Source organism: Neophocaena asiaeorientalis, unplaced genomic scaffold, assembly GCF_003031525.2.
Source record: "Neophocaena asiaeorientalis asiaeorientalis breed wild unplaced genomic scaffold, Neophocaena_asiaeorientalis_V1.1 scaffold136, whole genome shotgun sequence".
Lineage (NCBI taxonomy): Eukaryota > Metazoa > Chordata > Mammalia > Artiodactyla > Phocoenidae > Neophocaena > Neophocaena asiaeorientalis.
In genome coordinates, this window is record NW_020185333.1 from 6,527,775 (window position 1) to 6,551,585 (window position 23,811).

The 23,811-nt window shown below is 38.1% G+C and overlaps 1 protein-coding gene across 6 annotated transcripts in view; it reads left to right on the plus strand.

Annotated features, from left to right (window-relative positions):
- The window catches only part of CD47 (CD47 molecule), a 56,914-nt gene extending 38,749 nt beyond the window's left edge, over window positions 1-18,165 (plus strand). For 2 of the 6 annotated variants that reach the window (XM_024735307.1, XM_024735304.1), the window contains exons 4-10: window positions 2,696-2,803; window positions 3,993-4,085; window positions 5,125-5,217; window positions 6,565-6,657; window positions 12,215-12,246; window positions 13,620-13,644; window positions 14,270-16,201. In XM_024735307.1, the coding sequence (XP_024591075.1) occupies window positions 2,696-2,803; window positions 3,993-4,085; window positions 5,125-5,217; window positions 6,565-6,657; window positions 12,215-12,246; window positions 13,620-13,644; window positions 14,270-14,331 (506 nt within the window). In that variant the 3' untranslated portion in view covers window positions 14,332-16,201. The other 4 variants (XR_003001860.1, XR_003001861.1, XM_024735305.1 and 1 more) reach the window with 4 other exon arrangements.
- Window positions 18,166-23,811: the final 5,646 nt, after the last annotated feature.

The window sequence follows — 23,811 nt, forward strand, 5'->3', positions numbered from 1 at the left end:
CTTGTGCATTGATTTCAGTACTTTTAGCTAAGGTCTGTTGTTGAAAGCATGGGGATTTTTGCCAGAAAATCATACCAGGAAGTTTGATAAGAGCCTGCAGTTAAGAACACATTAAATTATCTTAATGCTAAATGTTCAGGGAATTACTTGAATTTATTTTCATTGTTAAATTTAAAGTTTTGATAGGTTTGATAAATAAGAACAAATCCACTTATTAAAGGACAAAAACAGATCACACACACACAAAAAATCCTTAAGGTTAGTGGGTTTTGTGGCATCTATATCAGATTCCTGACCATTTAGCTAGCTGGAAACATGACATCTGAACCTAGCAACAAGATACTTTCTCCAAACTTGCTGTGGGACCTGCTAAAATGTGGCCATTGTAAGCAAAGAAAATGAGTGAAAAGAAACCCTTTTTAAAGGTTTACAAAAGAAAACATGAAGATAACCTTTCATTGCCTGTTGTTACTTAAGTAGACCCCTTTAGTATATTTGTTAGAAATTGCTGCTTAATTTTGAGGAAGAGGTTAGGTAGCCTTGAAAATTGGTAGTTGAACCAATCAACAGGAATAAAAGCTACCTCCAAAAGGTTTTGAAAAGACCATTCTATGATAACAACCCTGTCAATAATAGCATTTTGTGGCACTTTATTTTTGTTTGTATTGTTGATATTATTTTTCTCCTACAGCTCTTGTAAGCCTGAAGAGATTGAATTTTATATGAGGTTCAAACTCTTATTTTTCTTAAGCATGGTGTAAGTCAGACTTTTTGTATGAATTTATACTGGACTCTAAGGTGAATTCTTGTTGCTTGATCTTTGTAGCTCTTTTATGTACTGAATTAAACCTAGAAGAGTCTCTTATGAATGTTTGACTGATTGTGAAGTACATTTGAAACAGCTTCTATTTTATAACCCTTTTGCAGAACTTTCAGACTCTCTTTAAATAATAGTATACATGGGATTAAAATGGAAACATGGGATTAAAATGGACACATGTCTAGAGAAAGTTTCTTTTTCTATGTCTATGCCTTTTGTGACCTCTACACTGAATTTCATCCTAGCCAGTGTTTGACCCTAGAAAATAGGGAAGCCCCAAATCTTTGCCCTGTATGAAGGCAGGGACATGACTGAGTCATAGTCACATAAATTTCGAGGCTGGATGGATCAAATGAAAGTTTGGGGAGCTTGCTGTATTGTTTCTCACTCTTTTCTGATTAATGTGGATTTCACTTACCTTCAGGACTGATTACTGATTGGCCCTCCATCTCCCTCTAAAGAGGAAGAAGTTGAGGTTACAATCTAAAGTATGAGTAGAGATTTTAAATTCAAGTGCCTGTATTATACTTTAAATACCTTAACCACAGGTTATAATCTAACCCTAGGTTATAATACCTTAAACATAGATTTTGTCATGGTCATTTAGGAGTTTATTTGTTGTTTTTACTATAATTGATCTGTTTATCATTTTAGTGGATGCAAATTAAATGCTAAACATAAAATTATTTAAAATTTCCCCCTCAGGACCATCGCCCATTGATAAATGGCATGGAGAGTACCGTGTGTAGAGGGAACAGCAGAATTTCATCATGCACTCTATTTCTCTCTGCTACTCAGTCTGCTTTTAGGTTGCTTTTAACAACTTTCTTGGTGAAAAATTAGTTTTAATATTAACCAAAACAAAACCCAAAAGGTGAATATATGATAAAAATATAACATTTTTAGGCTTCTGCATTACATTATTCTTTTAGGGAAGCTGGATACTTGACAAAAGCGTAACACATACGTTAAGGCCTATTTGTAATTTATTTTTATGAAATTATTTTACTTGAACAATTAAAGCATTTCCCCCCACCTCAGGATTTCAAGAGGGTGTGATTTGTCCAATGTTTACTCTACTTTTTCAAAACAAAATGTCTAGATTACCAGATGTTTACTAATTTTATGTAAGGTGGAAGAAAGTTCTGTTTTTGTCGCTATTACTAATTAGCCAGTTATTTCTCATCAGCAATGTGTATATTAGTTGTAAACCTGAGGCAGTTCTGCTTCTCAGGGGACATTTGACAATGTCGGGAGATATTTTTGGTTGACGCAGCTTGGAGGCTGTTACTGGCATGTAGTGTGCAGAGGCCAGGGATGGTACTAAACATTCTGTAATGCGCAGAGCAGTCCCTAACAACAACAACTTATCTGACCCAAAATATTAATAATGCCACGATTAAGAAAGGCTGATAGGGCTTCCGTGGTGGCGCAGTGGTTGAGAGTCCGCCTGCCGATGCAGGGGATGCGGGTTCGTGCCCTGGTCCAGGAAGATCCCACATGCCGTGGAGCGGCTGGGCCCGTGAGCCATGGCCGCTAAGCCTGTGCGTCCAGAGCCTGTGCTCCGCAACGGGAGAAGCCACAGCACTGAGAGGCCCACGTACCGCAAAAAAAAAAAAGAAGCCTGATATATATAACTTCATAAAGTGTCACCTATAAATTCAGCATCCATATTTATACTGCCATGACACCATTTAGCCACTGACATATTGTGAAAAAGATTTGACACGGCTTGACATGATATGAAGGACTTGTTCCTCAAAGGTTATTCAATTGTAGTAAGTTATCAGTTTAATCTTTGCACCTTGTAAGTTACAGAAATGGCTTTACTTCTTGTGATTGAGTTCATGTAATTCTTTGTGTTTTTTTTTTAAGCGCTTAAATATAAATCCAGTTATACGAAGGAGAAAACCATTTTTCTATTAGTTACTGGACTAGTGCTCACTATCGTTGTCATTGTTGGAGCCATTCTTTTCATCCCAGGTAAGATATAAATTTATTATGAGGGAAAGCAAGATTGATAAAATTGAGGGCATTTCTGGGGAGGTGCATATTAGTTTCCTAGGGCTGCTGTAACAAATTATCACAAACTGGGTATTTTAAAACAATAGAAATTCTCTCACAGTTCTGGAGGCCATAAATCTGAAATAAAGATGTTATCGGGGCCATACACCCTCGGACACTCTAGGGGAGAATCCATTCCTTGCCTCTTCTACCTTCTGGTGTATCTGGCAATCTGTGCAGCTCCTTGGCTTGTGGCAGCATAACTCTGATTTCCTCCGTGGTCACATTGTCTCCTCCTCCGCTCCATGTCTCCACTTAATTTCCCTCTGTCTCTCTGTTACAAAAATACCTGTCATTGGATTCAGGACCCACCTGGATAATCCGGGGTAAGCTCCTTCTTTCAGATCCTTAGCTTAATCATATCTTTTACTATATAAGTTAATATTCACAGATTCGGGGGATTTGGAGGTGGACATACCTTTAGGGCCACCACTCAACGCACTCCAGAGGCACACTTCATTGGCCAATACCTGGAAGTGGGAACAAATGTGGGAAGCAAATCTATCTGAAATTGCAGTTGCCTGTGAAGGATGGCAGTGTGAGTGGGAAATAAGGGTCTGCAGCACATGGAAAGAACAGCAGAGACAGGCTGGGACTCACAAGTGTAAACTGTGGAAAGCCTTTGTTGTTTTTTGAGCAGAATACAGTATAGGTGTAATGTTTAGGAACATAAATTTGGCACCTCTGTTTGCAACTGGAGTTAGTAAAGACATGGGGAGGAAGGATATGAATCAGAAGACAACTTGAAAGAACAACTGCTTTGACTTTGGGACAGGTTGAATATAGCAAATGAAGGGAATGGTAAGAGATTCCAGAGTTTCTCACTGGAATTATGTAAGGTAGGTAAGAAGCGGGTAGAGCCAATTCAAGGTTTGACTTGTTGAGACTTATATGTTGACATTTAAGTGTCTTAAGTTTGGTCTTGAATAATCAAAAAAAAGTCATTTATTTTATGTGAAGTTTTCGGGGAAATATATATTTTTAAACCTTTTGTAGTTTATAAGAGTAGTATTGAAATTAATACATTTAATAAATTAAATACTTTAACATCCCATAAGAATAGGAAGTATGTAGGAAAATATTAATTAGTATTTTTAATTTTTAACAGGTGAATATTCAACAAAGAATGCTTGTGGACTTGGTTTAATTGTAATTCCTACAGCAATATTAATATTACTTCAGTACTGTGTGTTTATGATAGGTGAGTATTTGTTATAGCATGATTTTGCCCACCTTTTTCATTTATAAAGCAGCAGTTTTGGTTAAAATATTCTTGTATGATTTTTTTAACAACTCAATAGAAGTTGGTTTATTAAAAGATTTCCCAGGCTATTCTTAGTGATATTTTCCCCATATGGATTAATTTTAAGGTTAACTTCGGTTTTCAAGGCATTCAGTTATCTTGTAAAAAATGATTTTCATATACACTTGATATCAGTGGTTTTTAAAATTATGCTACATAATTTCTTAATGATTATCTTCATATTTTTATTTCAGTTTTTTGAAACTGTAAGTAGATATTAAACATGCCCTTTCTCTTCTTTTGCTAAGCCTCTCTGTTTAAAATTCTACAAAACAGGATTATAAATAACAAATAATAGATTTATTTATTTTTTTTGTTACTGGCAAATCTTTACATTGTAGTTTTAAAAAATGATGTAGATATCCAACTATAATTGATGTCATTTTCACTGCATTTTGGGAGTAAATCATTAATTTTTTTTTTATATCATTAGAGTCTGTTTTTTTCTGTTTACATGTTTAACCCTCAGCCTTAGAGCCTATCTCTGGCTTGCTGTACACTGGAGGGGTATTGATTTGTTATAAAATCACAGATCTAGGCACACGGGTAGAGGTTCGGACGCTTACAGTGGCATGTTTGTGTAACGGTTCTCTCCACCAGAGCAATTCTGTGTGCGTGTGGCAAAGCCAGGCATAATAGCCATTCACGTGGTAAAATGCACAAGGGTGGTAAAAGCAGCACTGTTTTAAGATTCGGGGTCAAAACTGCCAGTCCGCCTCAGCTCACTGTGAAAATTAAAGATTGGAATGTGTGTATCTGGATGGAGCTGACCGCTTAATATGGAAAGGCAAGGTTTAGATCACTGGAAAAGAATCTGCCATCTGACAAGGAACTCCAGAGGCAGTCTTTGGTCATAGAATATTATTCTTGATTGCACAGAATACAAGTAGCAGTGATTGCTTTTTAAACACTCTCAACCCACTTTTCCTCTCTTCAGCTGTGGGGATGTCCTTCTTCACCATTGCCATATTGATCCTTCAGGTACTGGGCCACATGCTCTCTGTGGTTGGATTCAGCCTCTGTGTCTCAGGTAAAAGTCTCATCCTTCTCCAGTCTCACTTTGTCTTGCCAGGGATTTCTCTTAGAGTTCTTCTTTCTGTTTCTTTTTCTTTCTTCTTCTTTTTTTTAATATATAGACTTTATTTTTTAGAGCAGTTTTAGGCTCACAGCAAAATTGAGTAGAAAGTACAGAGAGTTCCCATATACCCCGCATAACAGCCTCCTCTGCTATCCCCCAGCCGAGTGGTAAATGTGTTACAGTTGTTGAACCAGCATTGACATATTACCACCCAGAATCCATAGTTTACATTAGGGTTCATTCTTAGTGTTGTACATGCTACGATTTTGATAAATGTATAATGGCGTGGATCATAGTCATAGATATAATATCATACAATAAAGTTTCACTGCCCTAAAAATCCTCTGTGCTCTGCCTATTCATCCTCCCTCCCCCTAAAACCCTAGCAACCACTGTTCTTTTTACTGTCTTCGTAGTTTTACGTTTTCCAGAATGTCTTATAGTTGGAATCATACAGTATTTTGCCTTTTCAGATTGGCTTCTTTTACTTAGTAACCGTGTCTTTTTGTGGCTTGATAGCTCTTTTCTTTTTAGCACTGAATAACATTCCATTGTATGTATGTACCACAGTTTGTTTATCCATTCACCTATTGAGGGACAGCTTGGTTGCTTCTGGTTTGGGGCAATTAAGAATAAGTTGCTCTAGACATCCATGTGCATTTTTTTGTGTGGACATAAGTTTCAACTCCATTTGGGTCAATACCAAGGAGTGCATTTGCTGGGTTGTACGTTAAGAATATATTTAGTTTTTTAACAAATTGCCAAAGTGTCTTCCAAGGTGGCTGTACCATTTTGCATTACCACCAGCAGTGGATGAAAATTCCTGTCGCTCCACATCCTTGCCAGCCGTTTGGTGCTGTGAGCTTTCTTTTAGAACTCTCATTTTCACCCCACTGAGAATAGTGCTTTCCACATTGCCATAAGAATATTGGCTGTATATGGCTTGTGGGCTGATTGTTCCAGCAGTCAAACTGCTATGCCTGTGTTTGTGGGAGAGCTTTTAAAATAACCAGGCTCCATCCAGTTGGTTGGAGCCTTAGCTTTACACACTATTTTCCATTAGTCTTGGTGTGATAAGGTACATATTATACAGACAAAGGCTTTTTTCTTTTAGTAATTGGGAGTCATTTCACTGACTGACTTAATAGTGATGAACATATGTAGATAAGTTTTGTTTCTTGATAATTAGAAAAAGAATCTCCTTAAAACTGAATATTATTACTGTTATTGCTAGTTCTTTTTTAAAAGTTCAATTATTTCATGTGAATTTCTAATATAGAATTTCATTTGTTTTTTCAGAGTGTACCCCAGTACATGGTCCTCTTCTGATTTCAGGTTTGGGTATTATAGCTCTAGCAGAATTACTTGGATTAGTTTATATGAAATGTGTTGGTAAGTCAACCTTATTGTTGTTAGCCTATGCCAGGAAAATGCTTTTGGTTAATTCTTACTGTTTAGGACCAAAGAAATGCATTGGTAACCCCAAAAATGAGAAAATACAGTGAATACTGCTGTATTTTTAAAATAAACTTGGAATTATTTGGGGGGCAATAAAAGAGGGTAGAAATCATATGAACTAATGAAAAGTTTAGATTATTAACTAGTTAAAAAGAAAACAGCTGTATGTTTTAGAATGTATAAACTTTTTTATACTAAATAAAAGGAGAGATTGTTGAGGATTCTTTTTTTTTTAATTAATTTATTTGTTAGTTTTGTTTTCGTTTTTTTTTTTTGTCTGTGTTGGGTCTTCGTTGCTGTGTGCGGGCTTTCTCTAGTTGCAGTGAGCAGGGACTATGATTTTTTTTTTTTTTTTTTTTTTTTGTGGTACGCGGGCCTCTCACTGTTGTGGCCTCTCCCGTTGCGGAGCACAGGCTCTGGACACGCAGGCTCAGCAGCCATGGCTCACGGGCCCAGCCGCTCCGCGGCATGTGGGATCTTCCCGGACCGGGGCACGAACCCGTGTCCCCTGCATCGGCAGGCGGACTCTCAACCACTGCGTCACCAGGGAAGCCCCAGAGCCTACTCTCCATTGCGGTGCTCGGGCTTCTCATTGTCATGGCTTCTCTTGTTGCCGAACACTGGCTTTAGGTGCGTGGGCTTCAGTAGTTGTGGCACGCAGGCTCAGTAGTTGTGGCTTGCGGGGTCTAGAGTGCAGGCTCTGTAGTTGTAGCACATGGGCTTAGTTGCTACATGTGGGCTCTTCCAAGGCCAGGGCTTGAGCCCGTGTCCCCTGCATTGGCAGGCAGATTCTTAACCACTGCGCCACCAGGGAAGCCCCGAGGGTTCATTTTAATTAATAAAAAAGGATTTTTAATTCACCCGTTATTTCTATGTAGAGTCCTTTCACAGAGACCTATTTGTCAGTTGCTCTTCTTGCAGACTATTTACAGACCTTGACTCCCCTAGTAGACAGAATTGAAATTCAAAATCTGTCACTTTTGTTAATTAAAGAGCAGTGTCCTCTGACACTTGACTTTAAAATATTTTTAGTTAAAACCAGTATAATCAGAACATTGAGTTTTAAATTTTAGGCTTTTACTACTCTTAAAATCAGTTGTAAGTGTGGACTTAGCTTATTGTTTCTAAGCTTTGTATTTAGTCTTCCAATTTTCAAATAACAGATCTCTGTGTAAATTCTTATTTTTAATATGTTTGTGGAGATAGATGCCTTTAATATTAAGTACCTAAAACTAGTGTGATGTCTTACTTAAGCTAAAGATATTTCCTACAATCTGGTTATATTAATCTCCCTTAAATAAAAGATTTCTGGTTTTTATTTATGAAGTAAAGCAAACTCTTAAACATTTGTCAAAATAATCAAAAGTTACAAATTAATGGAGTAAAAAAGTCAGTCTTTCTGCTTTGCTTTAGGTAAACCTTATATGTCTCTAAAAATTAACATAAACTGAATTGTTACAGTCAAAGAATTCCCCACATGACTTGTATCGTACTTTCAAAGAAATCTTACCTTTATTTATGAACCTCAGCTTTTGCTGACTAATCATTGAGTTCAATTATTTTGTATATTTTTGCCCCCCTTTAATTAATGCTTATTAGATAAACAAGTAAAATACTTAACTAAAATTTACTTACCTTTAGTTTATGTGTTCATAAATCAGAGTTGTCTCCTCAATGAAATTTTCTTAGTTCAAGCCATAAAGCACTATTAAGACTTCTAAAGCAGAATGGCATTCATTTGTAGGCATTGTGAGTATCACATTATGAATGCTGATACAGATTCTATTTTTGTTGAGTCTTCTAATCACCATTTGTCTGGTTCTTGAAGATGACACTGCTGCTGATGTTGCTCCCTATGAATGCTTGAGAACAGTATGTGACCTGCAGTATCCATATAGTGTGATGTAGTATTAGGTGTCTTTGACTGATGGTCAGCTCTTTGTTCTTTTTCTTCCCTCATTATCTGGATCACGCTCCCTTTTATTCCCATGCTCCCACATGCCTTCCATGTCTCACGAAGACCAGCAGGTCTGGAGATGCTGACTCAGTGGAAATAGGCATTGTCTAGCTGTTACCCCCTTGACCTTGCTCTCCCCCCTTCTCCACTGCTACATCCCTAAGAAGCCTGTGAAACCAGTATAATATAATTACAACCGTATTATTCTCACATCAAATTCAAAGTGAAACTGAAATCCTGGAAAGTTCCCCAGATTATTTTTTCTTTATGATAGTTTGACATATAAATATACCATATGTAAGTTAAGAATTTAGTCCAGTTTTATTTTCATTTTGAGACTATTCTAAATTAACTTTTCAAATCAACTTGTCTGATAACAGAGTTCAGAGGAATACCTTCGGTCAGTTAAAGGGCAAGAAGAGAAAAGGTACAGGAAAGTAGCTCTTTAGATACCTTGGTAGACTAGAAAAGTTGATGTTTTTCATATATAATCTGAATGTGTAAATCTGAGTATATATAACATTAAGGTTGCAAATTTGAGCATTTGTATCAGGAAGTAAAAATTGTAAATGCTTCCAATGTAACTTTTACTTGTTGCAGAGGCTCTATTTTGGAAAAGTCTATAAAGAATGTGTCTTGATTTAAATGTAATAAAATCCTCAGATAGTTTTTTTAAAAAAAAATCCAAGCTATCTTGGAGTAAGTTTATGTCCCTATGAGAGATTTAACTTTTATCATTTTCATTATTTCCCAGTTTAAATTTGTAGCCTTAATTATTACTTTAAACAGTGGGATTTAAATTTAATTTTCTCTGTTGTTCTTTTTAAACTGTGTTAGGGTTTTTTGTTTGTTTGTTTACTGAAACATTTAAATTTCATAAAATGAAACCAAGGGCTGAGAACAATAAGAATGTGAGAAAATATAGAAGATTACAAAGAACTAACTAAACTCATTGAAGTTGGGTGTGTTACCTATGTAGGTTGCTTATGTCCATTCTTCATAAGGGTCAATACTTCTTAATTTTCCTAAGCCATTGCTATCTAGTTAAGTATAAGGGAATATAGTCATGTTTTGATATGAATCAACATACTAGCAGTCAGAAACCATATTTACCACATCTCAGATATTTTAGAATGACATGAAATAGATATATAAAACTCAGTGATATTTTCTTCCCCATTGTTGAGGAGAGGTGAATCTGGAATCAATAGAAAAAGTTGTCCCTGAAAATTCAAAACCTGGAAATATATTTATAGCATGGGTCAAGTGTTTCTGGGAGAGAAGAACAAATCCAGACGAAGCATTGCAAGTGAGCTCATATGGAATGCTTAAGGCTTGTGATTTAAAAAGATATATATACATGGCTGTCAATGCCTTAGGCCCATGGTAGCAGCAGATAAATCACAATCATTCTTTAGTCACATAGGTCATATGCCTATTGGAGAGGATTAACTCAAGCAAAATTCACTTCTACACTGTTTGGTTTTATAATATTTGAGGGATCACAGCTGACTGGTGCCCTTTGAATCCCTGTTCTTTATAGATATCTTTGTTTCAGAATGGGCTAGCCAAATGTGACGTTCCTTGGACCTGGGAATCAGAACTCAGAAACTCTTCTTTACACATTATTAGGGTTATTAAAGGAGTTGCTTGGCGGTTCTTAATACTAACTCTGATAAATAATTTATGAGCTCGAAAATATAGCTCTAAAATCTTACCTCTGACCCTTCACGTTGCCAATCAGAAATTTACATAGCTGTTCAGAGCTCTTTTCCTTGATAGAACATAGACACAGGACATGGTTTAGTTAAAGTAAGTTGTATATACATGTAACTATCATAATTGTCCCTAATAAAGTTGTGTAATTCTGCTTGGTTTATTTGGGAGGTTGCTAAATGTGATTTACCCATATTCCCAACACATTTCACTCCATAGTACTTTGAAAAGAGGTTTCCTTCTTGTTTGGTTGCAAGGACCAAACCACTCCCCAGGTGCCTCCAGTAAAGGAGATTTACTTTCAAGCCACACATGACACTAACAGAGATGGGAATCTCATGAGAGCAGATCTATAACTGGGCCTCACAGAGTAAGTACAGTAAGTAGTTTAGGAATTGGAAGAATCCAGTACATCTCTAAAGACTGAGTCATCATTTGCCCTCTCAGTAACAAGAGTTAGCGGATGCCCCCCTGCCAGTGTAGTTACTTAGTTCCTCTCTCTTTGGTTCTTTACCTGCTAGCCAACTAGCTCATCCTCTCCTTAATGTTTTTATTTTTTTCATCCTATTCATATCTTCTCACTGGTATATTTTCTTACCTTTGTCTCTAAGCTTTGAGCTTCTCTTTGCTTACTTTCTGACTCCTTTTCACCTTTCTTTCCCTTCACCACCTTTCTAGTCTTCTTTCTGTGTCTCCTCTCCAGGTTCCAATGGGAGAGAGAAACTTTTCAGGCCAGTCAGTTGCCATTTCCCCCATTGGAGTGACCCTTACCTGCTTCTGACTCCTCTATAGATTGGCTTGGGTCAGGCGTCACCCTCATTTCCCATCAGTTTTAGAAGCTTGGTAGAGAGGACATGGAGGAGTGGTAGGACATAATTAGCACAGAAAACCAGAGCAGTTCTGGGGGCCTGCCTCAGTCTGCTCATAAGTAAATCCAGTGCCATCATCCAATCCATAGACCAGTGGAACTGACTATCCAGTAGCATCACCTTCCTACAGAGTCACTCGCAGGATGTTGCCCCTTGATGCTTATATCTGTAGGACTCTGACTCTGTATTTAGGACTGGTTTTAGCTGCTCCGGGACCTTCTCACTTGGTTTTTGTAAGGAAGTTCTCTTTTCTTCCCTATGCAACTAGGGCGGTTCTTTTCCCTTTTGTCACTTTCTTCATGCCCTGTATTCCTTCATCTTCATTAACCAATCCATTGAGCAGCAGCGAAGGGTAACTTGAAAAGCTAAGAAGGGATACAGAGAAGGGCTTGATTGTAGCTAAAACTAGCTGCCTAGAATAATTCTCTACACTCAGAGGGATCTGATATTTTCTTTAGTTTGTTAGCTAGGTGGAGCTTTGAAAACTGGAAAGATGGAAGAAGAAAAAAAGAAGACTGGGCTACAGGGAATGAGAGCAGTGAGCTAAGGGTGGGCGATGGAGTGGTCATTGCCCTATTCTTTCCACATTCCAGCTGGGTCAAGTAGGCAGGGGTGTAGAGCCTACAGAGGGGCTGAGTCGATGCCAAAGTTTTTCCACCACAAAGTGTAACAAGTGGCTGATTTGGGGGGAGATATGGCATGCAAAATGAGAGAGTGTGTGTGTTTATTATTTGATTGGGGTGGATTATTTGCATCATTTTATTCTGTCGATGTATATAATTAAGAGTATTCTGTATTTTTTCATAGTCTGTCAAAGCCAGAAATCTTTCAGTGGAGTTTCTGACACCTTTAGTTTTAGCTGTAAACATTTTATCTTAAAATTAAACATAATGTTGCCTTAATTTCTTTCATTTATTAAATTCATTTTCTTATTTTTTAATTTCATCAGCTTCCAATCACAAGACTATACAACCTCCTAGGGTAAGTTAAAATTTCTTAAATGAATTGGGTATGATCACTTGATGGTTTAGTCTGAGGAATGGTGATTGAGATATTGAACCCCATTGCTCTCTGTTTGGTGTGACATAAAATTAAGAGAACACTGAAGTCATTTCATGACCTTTGCATGGATAGATCCAACCTATTTTAAAACTTCTGTTTGGTCATTTACTGGCAATGGGATACAATAAATGATTCCTTAAGATTGTGCTGTCTTATCACACCCAGAACTGAAAAGTTTATGTGTAAGAATAATGGTCGTTATCTGCGGAAGGAAGCCGATTCCAATATATTGCCTCACCTGTTGGATCCATTTGATGTGCATATACAGAATATTTCAGGCTTAAAAATGAGGAAGAGAAGTTTATATTAAGTTGCTTTCATTAAAAATGATAATCTATAAAGTAAATGGAAATATGGCCGAAAAATAGCTGTTTTGAATTGATTCATTTCCCTCCTTCCCCCATTTTATAAGCATTTTTCTTCCTGCAAACTGTACTATAGTTTTTACTCTATCTTGGCTACCTTAATAAGCTACCTGAGAAAATTCCAAGAAAAGGAGCAAATTTAGGAGATGCACTGAGAGGGATTAATGAGGGGGGGGGGGGGAAAAAAACCTTTGTAGATAGAGACTCATCCTGGTGACAAGCACAAGAGCTACTTTATGGAAATAAGATCTTGAAAGGACTGTATTGTACTCCTCTTCCTATAAAGGATTAATAATAGCTCTGTCTGGAATGCCAAAAGCAAGACTCCTGTCTGTGGCAGGAAGTGGAGATTACATATACCCCTAAAGCTGATAAGCCTCAACAGACGTGCTTGAGAGGCGAGGGAAGTGGGGTTACACCTTACCCCAGGTGTTCACTCTAAAAACATTGGTGCCGTAGCTACACTGGTCACCAACAGCCAGAAGTTTTAAAAGTGCCTCTGTTAGACATAATCCAGCCATTAGACCATTAAATCATAACACTTTTTCTTTCCCTGTTACTGAGTTCAATTTGCGTGACTTGAAAATGATTGTTTTGTTCTCATCTCTGGCTTAATTGTATTATTTATTATGTTGCTATCTGTGTTTGTGCTTCTCAGTTAGGATTTCTTGAACTGAGAGAGGCAGGGTGGGGTGGGAAATTCTGCATAAAAAAAGAATATTAAGAGAATAATTCAGTTATTATAAAACTAATGGCTAGACTTGGCAAGCTTTGCTTTTCTAACTAACTTTTATTGCTTTACTTTGGTTTTTGACTATATATATTCACTGTTTATCTATAGTTTAAATGTTAGCATGTATAAATTTTAGTAGAAAAGGACATGAAATAAATTCTATTTTATGTAAATATATTTTAAATATTTTCCAGAAAGCTGTAGAGGAACCCCTTAATGGTATGTGGTTATTACAAGTTTATAAATTCTTCTTGATCCATTACGAGTTCGTAATAATTTGAATTGGCCGCCAAAGTAGTTAGAATGCTGTCTATGCCCTGGGAAGAATCTAGCTATTTTATTGCCTTAACCTCTCTTTTCTTGATTATTCATCAAGAATTAAGAGTATTGCTTTCGTAACATTTTCACCTCTGAGAAAAATGCACTGTTCTGTGTCTCTCCAGTAGTTGCTTGTGCTAGCCAGGTGATATCTGGGTGAGGGGACTGTTGCCTTTTTAATTGGCCAAGATGAAATGTAACACCCCCCGGTAGAGAAGAATCTCAGTTAATTTCAATTTCTAATTATAAATTTCAGGAAGACACAGGTTGTCATCTTGGAGTGAGACCAAAACATCTCACTTTCTTTCTCCCTAAATCTAGATCTGTATTCCCAACTTTGTGTCCCTTTGTGGAGCCTGTGGGTATGATCCACAGAAAGCCTTTTGTAATCAAATAATAACCTTAAAATTAATTTGGCTTTATAGCTGTGGAATAGTTGGCATGATATTACTGCATATTTGTTTGTCTAGAAATGATTTCTAATTGAGGAATCTTACTAACTGCTTGGCTTGTTACTAATTCTTAGCATTTAAAGAATCAAAAGGAATGATGAATGATGGTAAGTATAAAATGCACCTACAATTATAGGTGGGTTAAAAGATGGACATTGAAAAGAAATAAAATTGATTCTTGAAAGTGTGGCTTTTTTTAAATAAAAGGGACACTGTCAAATCATAAAGGCCTACATTTCTTGGTTTCTAAAGCTTCAATCTACTCTGTTAAAAGTTGCAAAACTAGTAATGTAAAAGCTGTAGGATGTCACTAATGAGACTCACCAGTCTCATCGCTCACAACAAAGAGGAATTACTTCCTTTTTCAAAAAAGGTATTTTTCAAATGCAATGTCTGGTGACTGTAACTCTAAAATGCTTTTGATGCGACACTTAGATAATTTGGCACAAATCTTTATCATCTTGACAGGGTTTCTTTTGTGCTTGTGTGATTTTGTTGCATTTAACCCATGGAGGCTTCATATCTCTGCTTTTCCAAGCAGGAACTGGGTTCTAACCTTTTGGGAAAGGGTTTAAAAAGAGAGAGAGAAATGTTTAGTCACTTCAGCTCTTGGGAGCGGGGACTCTGGGCTAATAACTTCTAATTCTTATTGACTTTCAAAGACCTATATTTATTAGCTCTTAAAGATAAGTATTGTCTGAGATATTGAGTGCTGTAAGCATTCATTTTGATTTTACCTTAACATGTTCTGATACTTTAGTTCTGTTAACATTTTAAAAACTATGTTTTCATTTTATCAAAACTTTCTTCATACCTTTGCTATTTACAGTCATTCCTTGATCGTGTGAATAGTCTGCTTCGTATTTCACTGTTTAAAGTCTGTGACCTGCCTGCTCACCTCTACAGCAAAATGCAGCATTTATCTCAAGAGGCTATATTCCCCTGAGTGTAATTAATTTTTGCGTAAGATTAAAAACATGCTGACTGTGTCTAGTGGACTAAGTTTAAAACAATGCTTAGACTGTGTTCAGTAAGCAGTCACAGAATGATCCCACTTTTGTAACTTTGTGTCACAGCCTTTATTACAAAAAATGCATGCTCTGCTAACCACTGCCCTCCTAAAAAAAACATGATTAGCAGGAATACATTAAATGGCATTTAAAAAAGAACTGGTATCTGAAAGTGTGGCGTGGTTTGTCCGTGTTTGCATCCTGGTGTTTTATTTTTTAATTTCGCTGTTTTTTTTTCCTTTTCTACTGTGGTGTTATTCCTCTGTAGTTGTATGAAAAAACTAAACACTTCTTCATTTTCAGAAAACCAGTAGGAGAACCTTGAGTGCCTCTTCCTTTGTTAATTTCCTTTAAGATGTGACTTTTTTTGCACCATTGTATCAGAAGTTAGACAGCAGTTTTTGTGTGTTCATAGAGCATGAAATCTATAATGACCTTTGAAATTCCCTTAATTTTGCTAATTTTTAGCTGTTCAGAATTTGTGGGTTTTTTCCAAATGTCTGTGGTGGGCTCTTCCTACTGACAGTGCACAACGCCCATAGTGTAACTGCCTTGTTGGTGAGTGAGGTTCCAGGTACCCTCTTGGGACCACAGTCCCATTTCCTCTTTCACTTATACCTAATCACATTTTTAATTCTCTTACCTTAAATGAATGGTGTCGATCTAAAGTGAAAGTGATAGAATATTGTTCTAGGATAAATATCTTTTGCTTTGGAAGAATCAATGTCTGTTGGCTTCTCCGCCAACCCAGCAAACGGAGATTATGAGATTTTGTTGGTTTTTATTTCCATTTGGCATTGGCCTTTTACTTACTGCAACTAAAAAGGCTAATGATTTGCCTGGTTTATGTCTGTGACCTTTGCAAAGCTAAGATTAAATAATTTTTCTTTATTTTTAGATACCACATATCTGAAACGATTTTCAAATTTTAAAATACAGCAACTTGTTAAGGCACAGAAAATAGACATCATAGCAATTATATGTTCATTTTTCAATTTTCCAGAGTAACTGAAGTAAAGTGATGGACTCTGATTTGGAGAGTAGTACGACATGAAAGAAGTACACTTGTGTTTAAGCACCGTGGCCTTGATTCATTGTTTTGGAGAAGAAAACAAGAAAAGCAACTGGTTTCCATCTATGGGAAAAAGTAAATAATTGACCTTTCAATGATTGTTACAGTTAAGTTTTTATTCAAAGCATTTTTAATTTAGTTAATAAAAGACTTATGATTTGTGTTGTGTGCCCAATTGATATCCAGTTTTCTGTTGTTATTTTTATTCAATTAGGGGCAAAGTAGAGTGGGCAACTTCCAAGAATGATGCCTTTCAGATCCTGGGGCCTCTTGACTGTAGGTCACCAGTTTAAATTGGTTCAAGGTGAAAATTTCCTGACACTAACCTGGTTACCCAGAGCTATCTATGAAAACTGTGGCTTCCGTCAAGCCTTAGAAAACTCAGGTTCACAGCCACTGTGGCAATTATGATGTTAGCTGAATAATGTGTCTGCCACTTCCAGGTCAAGGGGATAACATTAAGCACAGACAGGAATTCAGTTGGGAACATCTGTGGGATTTGATACTGATGGGGATCATGGTCTTCATTCTTGGGGGTTGCCACTCACACATTGTTCCTTCAACATACAGTGTACCAGACCCTTTCCAGATTGAGGGTAATTTTACTGATGGATGTTTTCTTCTTTTCTTCACACAACCCTTTACATCCTGTCTTGTCCTTCTGTTATTTGCTTCTGCTGCTGTATGAGATGTAGCACTTTTTCTCCTCTTTGAACATGGTCCAGTGACACGGTAGCATCACTGCAGAAAGGAGCCAGACTTATTCTCAGAGAACTATGTTCACACTTTTCAGCAGAAATAGCGATGGTTGTAACATACGTATTCCCTTCCTCGGATTTGAAGGCACAATCTACAGTGTTTCTTCGCTTCTTTTCTGATCTGGGGCATGAAAAACCAAGATTGAGATTTGAACTATGAGTCTTCTGCATGGCAACATAATGTGTGTCACCGTCAGGCCAATCGGCCAACCCTGAACGGGTGATTTTATTACTGTTGTATCTGTGTTGCATGATAAAGACCCCTCATCTTCCTCCTGTAGTCCTGCCTCATATTCACCTTACTCTAAGATTGAAAAGTAAAACAGAACCCACGTGTCCTACCCCCATTAGAAGAAAATTAACATTCTGACAGCTGTGATCGCCTGGAGTACTTTTAGATTATTAGATTTTCTTCCCTTGTGGGTGTGTGTGTGTGTATGCGCTCATGTATAAGATAGGCACATGTATCTTCTGTATGGACAACAGCGGGGTACCTACAGGAGAGCAAATGTTAATTTCATGCTTTTAGTGAAAACATTTAAAAACAAAGATCTTTATTGGGTGGACTTATATTTGATGTGAATATTTGATCACTTAAAACTTTTCAAACTTCTAGGTAATTTGCCAGGCTTTTTGACTGCTCACCAATGCCCTCTAAAAATACTAGTTATTCTTCCTGTTTGTGTAATAAGACATTCATATTTGTAGTTGCATTATCAATAGTTATTCCTTAGCCCACTGAATGTTCCCACGTGCCTCTTTTATGCCAAATTACTTGTCATATTTTACGTTGGGACCAAAATTTATAACCTGCTGATGCCTCAGAAAAGTGAACACACTATGAAGACAGCTCTTCTTAAAGAAAAAAACAAAGTTCTTCCCTAATTGTGTTCCTGTCCAAAGTATTCTCATATGTAGAGGGAGCTGTATTCCTTTATACAAATTTGGTGGCTCCCTCTGCTCTTTTTCCTTCTGAAAATATTTATATTTCACTAATATTGTTTGTTCCTTTAGAACTCCATTTTGATGAAAGGAGGGCAAAAGCAGTTGGACTTGAAAAAGATCCAAATTCCTATTCTCTATTAAGAAAAAGTCAGGTCTGAAATCTTTATAGTAAACTTTTTTATGAACCAGAGTTGTACCTTTAATATGTAGTCAGCTCTCATTTATTTGGGCTTCAGTCTTGGAACTTATCCATCCTTTGTGTTCTCTTTAACACTGCCTGTCCTTTGAGGCATTCACTGCCCTAGACAACACACAGAGGTAGCAGGAGAAACGCCAGATGAAGTCCACCCTTGCTGTTCCTCATCAGCTTCTCTGGAAAAGGGACCCACAGCAGCAGGAACCCTCTTACTTGGCCATCGTTGGGCCAGTTCATTCTCTTTAAATTAGACTTATAATGGCAGGAAGTTTTCTGTCACACCAGATTAAAGTTGCTAACAATGTTTTTGAACATCATATATCTGTTCCCCCCATAATCTGCTTTTCCACTTAGTGATCCCAATTTTTCCATCGACTCTTCCATCCAGTTTTTATTTACTGTATGTTCTCAGAGTGACACCATTTGTCATTTTGGCAACAAACCTTTCCAGCCTTTTCGGCCAAATCAAATTTCTTTCTCCCTCAAAACATCCTGCCGCCCGTCCTCCCTGACTGGCTCTCCTTTGCAATCTGTGCCTATCTGTCCAGCTGCCTCTTTCATCTCTTACTTACCTTTCCTAGTACTTCACGTGTCTCTGCCTAACTTTGTTGGGTTTTTGTCTTGCCTCTTGTTCAATTAAAAAATTCCTCCGTATGTAGGAAGAGGCTTTTTTTTTTTCCTTCCTTTCTCTTCCTGCAGTGTTTTACATACATTAGACGCTCATTCCGTAAGTTTGATGACCGAGAGCAGGCTGTATTTAGACTTCCCCGTGTTTGTAAGAGGGTGAGCTAGAGAGTTTTCTTTTTAGACAAATTTCACATGCTCTGAAAACCTTCAAAGGTGATGATTTTTTTCACCTGGAAACCCCAGGTCCAATCTGTTAAAATTTCTGAGAATGTCAGAATGAAAATAATGGGGCTATCCCATAGTTGGGAGTATTGCTCTTTTCAAGATGCTATAGTCAGTTTAGTAAGTGACCAACCAAACTGTGGTTTGAGTTATAATAAAGCTTAAAAAGTGGTGAGTTTATTCCTCCTTCTCATTAATACGAATTAAGCTCTATATCACCTAGATTTCTCTTGTCCTAACATGGGTATTCAAAAACGACATCTGTGGTATATGCGTGGAATGGCATACCCCTTTATTTACCCGTTGGTGGAAACTAGAGAAGTGATTGTTGGGCAACTCTTTATCTTTTTATTGTGTGTCATTTGATGGAGCGTTTGTTTAAAAACATTAGTTTTACATGTGTCATATTTTCAAAATCACTGACTGCTATCACCCACTGGGGTCCTTTGTTAAGTCATTTTCTGTGGCTAATAAGGATAATCCAGGTAACTTTTAAGAGATGCGCAGCGAACAGGAAGTTTTCCTGTCTTTGGCTTTTGATAGCTCTTAACATTTAAGACCAGCTTTTCCATAAATTTAGCCTTTTGAAAAAAAAGAGAGCATTCGTAATAAACTTCTCTGTAAGGCAACATCAGTGGAATCTTAAAAGTGTTGTTGTCAGGGTTGGTGAGAGAGGGAAGCATTTTTGTTTTTATTAAACGGAGCATTATTTACAAAAAGCCATTGCTGAGAATTAGATCCCACACCATAGAAATATCCATTAACCATTCTAAAGAAAACTCCAGCGTTGCTATGTGCAAGATCCTCTCTTGGGGGCTTTCTTCCATAGCAATTAAAGGTGTGCTATTTGTCAGCCATTTTTTGCAGTGATTTAAAGACCAAAGTTGTTTTACAGCTGTGTTACCGTTAAAGGTTTTTTTTATATGTATTAAATCAATTTATCACTGTTTGAAGCTTTGAATATCTGCAATCTTTGCCGAGATACTTTTTTATTTAAAAAACATAACTTTGTAAATATTACCCTGTAATATTATATATACTTAATAAAACATTTTAAGCTATTTTCGTTGGGCTTATTTCTATCGCTCTTTCAGCAGACCACAGGCGCATTACTGAGTAAGTTAGTCTATCAACGTATTTTCGAGTCCATATCCTAGGTAACAATGCAAAGGATGACTTAAAATATTAATTTATAAATTCTTTTTGAAAGTATAACAATATCCAATAAGTAAACTTTTGATCAGGGCAAAGTTTTAATGAAAACTTCTAAGCAAGTCCAATGCATTAATTTTCCCCCTGGTAGAGTGCAAACATCACTTTTCTAGTCCCGGCTGTAGTACTGACTAGCAGAGGACCTCAGCAAGGCACTTACCTGCCTCTCAGTGTGCCTCCTTATCTGTAGAATGAGATAAACCTCTTCAAGACTGAAATGTAAATTGAAATGGTTCTCCACTTTAATTGGTTACCAGTTGGGACTATTTTGATTGCAAATGAAAGCAAACCTAAATCGAAGAAAAGTGGGATTTATTGGCTAATATAACTGAAAATTTAGACGTACAGCTGGCTAGTGGGTCTCCAAGCAGCGTCCTCAGGATCAGCGTCTCTCCAGCTTTCAGCTTTAGTCTCTCTCCTCCCTGTTGCCTTCCTTCAGAGATTGCGTGTGATGGCAGAATGACTGACCTCAATCCCAGACCCACCTTCTCCTGAGTTCAGGGAGGGTAGAGGGGAGAAAAAAAGAGTGCCTCCCCCTTTCTGAATAGTCCCATCCACCCCAGATTGCAGCTCGGTTCTCTGCCTGGGCCATGCACCTCTCGCTCAGCCACTGAGGCTGAGCATCGCATCTCTGACACCCCGACTGGGCCAGCCTGAGCCACATGTCTGTCTGGCCTGGAATGGAGTCGTGGGTTCCATCTGGGGCGGGGTTGGGGGACAGGGTGGGAGTTAACTGAAGCAAACTCGGGATTGTAACCGGATCGAGATGGCATTAGATTTTAGGCACCTTCCTTGCAGGTATGTACTCGGATTCTGCATTGTATGTGTGATTGTAAACCATTTGAACGGAAAATAATATTTGGTGGCAAAGTACCGCCTCATTCCTTACCTCATAGGCAATTCAATTTTTATGCATTTATGCGGACTTTTTCTCACTCTCAGCAGGAGTAACTAATGAAGTTCAGAAAGCATTTACTATCCTGCCTTCTGCACGGAAAGCTGTTCTGTGTAGCACAGAACTGCACTCAACCTGATTCGAACTCCCACGGAGGTGTAGGCTTCCAGATGCAACTGGATTTCATTTTTGCGCAGCAACCTTTCCAGCTCAAGGGCTCAAGTTTGACAGCTTTAGAAAATAATGGATTATGGTAACACCATCCACGCAGGACACGATTTCATCAGTAGCTCAGAGATTTCAGCACAATTTACAGTGTTTGGGGTTAGAAGCGAGACTGTGCCGGAACTATACCCCCAGTGTTTAGTTTGAGTATTTAAGCTTCATGCTCAAGTACCCATCCATCAGATCAGAGGGAAATGAAGTGTATTTAACCCTAAGTTATGGATAATCGGATTGATTATTTAATGCCGAAGGTAGCAGTGCAGACTGCATAGAAGTGATCATGGATTTAATCACTAGAACTCCATTTATTCAGCAGTCATTTATTGATTTAGTCATTTGGCTGTAAGACAGCAGCTTTTCAGCTCTGTTAATAGTCACTTGTGGAAGACCAGGTATCTTTTCCCAATTTGGATGATGAGGAATGCTTGGTAAAGAGTCCAATTTGAAGAGAAAATGATTTATAGTTCTGAAAACCGCCATCTGATGTCAATCTGGAGGTCAGATAGCAGGTGAGCTTGGCAGATTTACAAACCTGCAGCTGCTGTTCTCTTACAGATGTTGCAACACCATGGCATAGTACCAGGTGCTGGGAGCCTCCTCTTAAAATACTCTTATTGGGACTTCCCTGGTGATGCAGTGGATAAGAATCTTCCTGGGCTTCCCTGGTGGTGCAGTGGTTGAGAGTCTGCCTGCCGATGCAGGGGACACGGGGTCGTGCCCCAGTCCGGGAGGATCCCACATGCCGCGGAGCGGCTGGGCCCGGGAGCCATGGCCGCTGAGCCTGCGCGTCCGGAGCCTGTGCTCCGCAACGGGAGAGGCCACAAGAGTGAGAGGCCCGCGCAACGCCAAAAAAAAAAAAAAAAAAAGAATCTCCCCGCCAGTGCAGGGGACAAGGGTTCGATCCCTGGTCCGGGAAGAACCCACATGCCGCGGAGCAACTAAGCCCGTGCGCCACAACTCCTGAGCCTGCACTCTACAGCCCGCGAGCCACAACTACTGAGCCCGTGCGCCACCACTACTGAAGCCCACACCCCCTAGAGCCCGTGCTCCGCAACAAGAGAAGCCACCGGAATGAGAAGCCCACGCACTGCAACAAAGCGTAGCCCCCCTCACCGCAACTAGAGAAAGCCCGCATGCAGCAACAAAGACCCAACACAGCCAAAAATAAATAAATTTATTTTTAAAAAATACTCATTTACTCATAGACCTGCCTTCCAAAAAAGACAACTATCATATGCTTCCTGATTTTCTTTGCATTGCCTGAAAAATTCCTCAAGGTTAAACTGACAACATAATATCTGGTGGACTTCCATTCTAAACAAATGGATTGTTTGCAAAGTTTAAGCATATTTGTTTAAAACATGGATTTTATCTTCCATGGAAGCGCTCTACTTATTCATTTTTAAAATAAATGGTAATTAATTCTTCAGGTCAGTCCATAAAGACTTTCGGAGTCATTTTTATTAAAAGCATTGTTTGTTGGGGGGGGCGGGGTACTGTGGTTAGGCTGCATTATGGGTGAAGTGAACTTTTGTGTACATACCAATCATTGTGTAGATTCTGTGGGGAAATTTTTCTCTCGTGCTCTCATGTTGAGGGCAAGTGGAAAGTATTGGAAACTTTGCTTTCCCCACTGCTACGCCTCTTTCCCAGCAGTTGTAGGAATAGCTGCTGCACCACCTCAGGCGCGAGCCCCGGGCTGGAGCACCTCCAACTGCACCTCCCAGGTAGCTTATTCTAGGGATGCTGCTCGCCTTCTGGGGAGTTTACACCCCCAGCTCAACCAGATATTTTTTTAATGTAATGTTTGTAAGTCTCTTTGTAAGTCAGAGGATGCATATATTTGGTTACCCCAAGAAACCTTTCTTTATTGCAATGTTACCAGTGGTTCAATTCTCAGAGTTGAATTGGTAGGCATATATGTTGGATTTTTAAAACTTTAGCCTGAATTCAATAGAACCCATGTCTCCTCATATCTTTAGCTATATGCCTAGCTATAAACAGGGAGTGATTCTGGTAACAACTATTACTAAGTGGAACAGAAAATATTTCCCTGGGTCCTATGAAGGAATGTATTTGAAAGCATCAACAAGTATCAGTTCTCACTCCCATTCAAAGAAAGTTGTTAGAAAATTATAGAATCTTTCTTTAAGTTTAAGCTGATGGACGGATTGTGGGGCATTTAGCAATTGCCTTAAAATAATTGTTCTCAAAATTATACAAAACAATTTTTTCAGAAGCTCAAGTTTAGTAAAATTAAATGCTCTTGTATTAATTTTATATCTCTGAAAAAGTATTCGATACAGTCTCCCGGAAAATATTTGGCTAAAATGTTTGGCTGGAATAGTTAACAAATATCATTTTGGGGCCTTCTGGCTAGAATCATTTTCTTTACTGTGTGAATAGACTAGACTTAGTAGAGACCAGTCAGCTCTTTGCCTCCCTCCTCAAAGG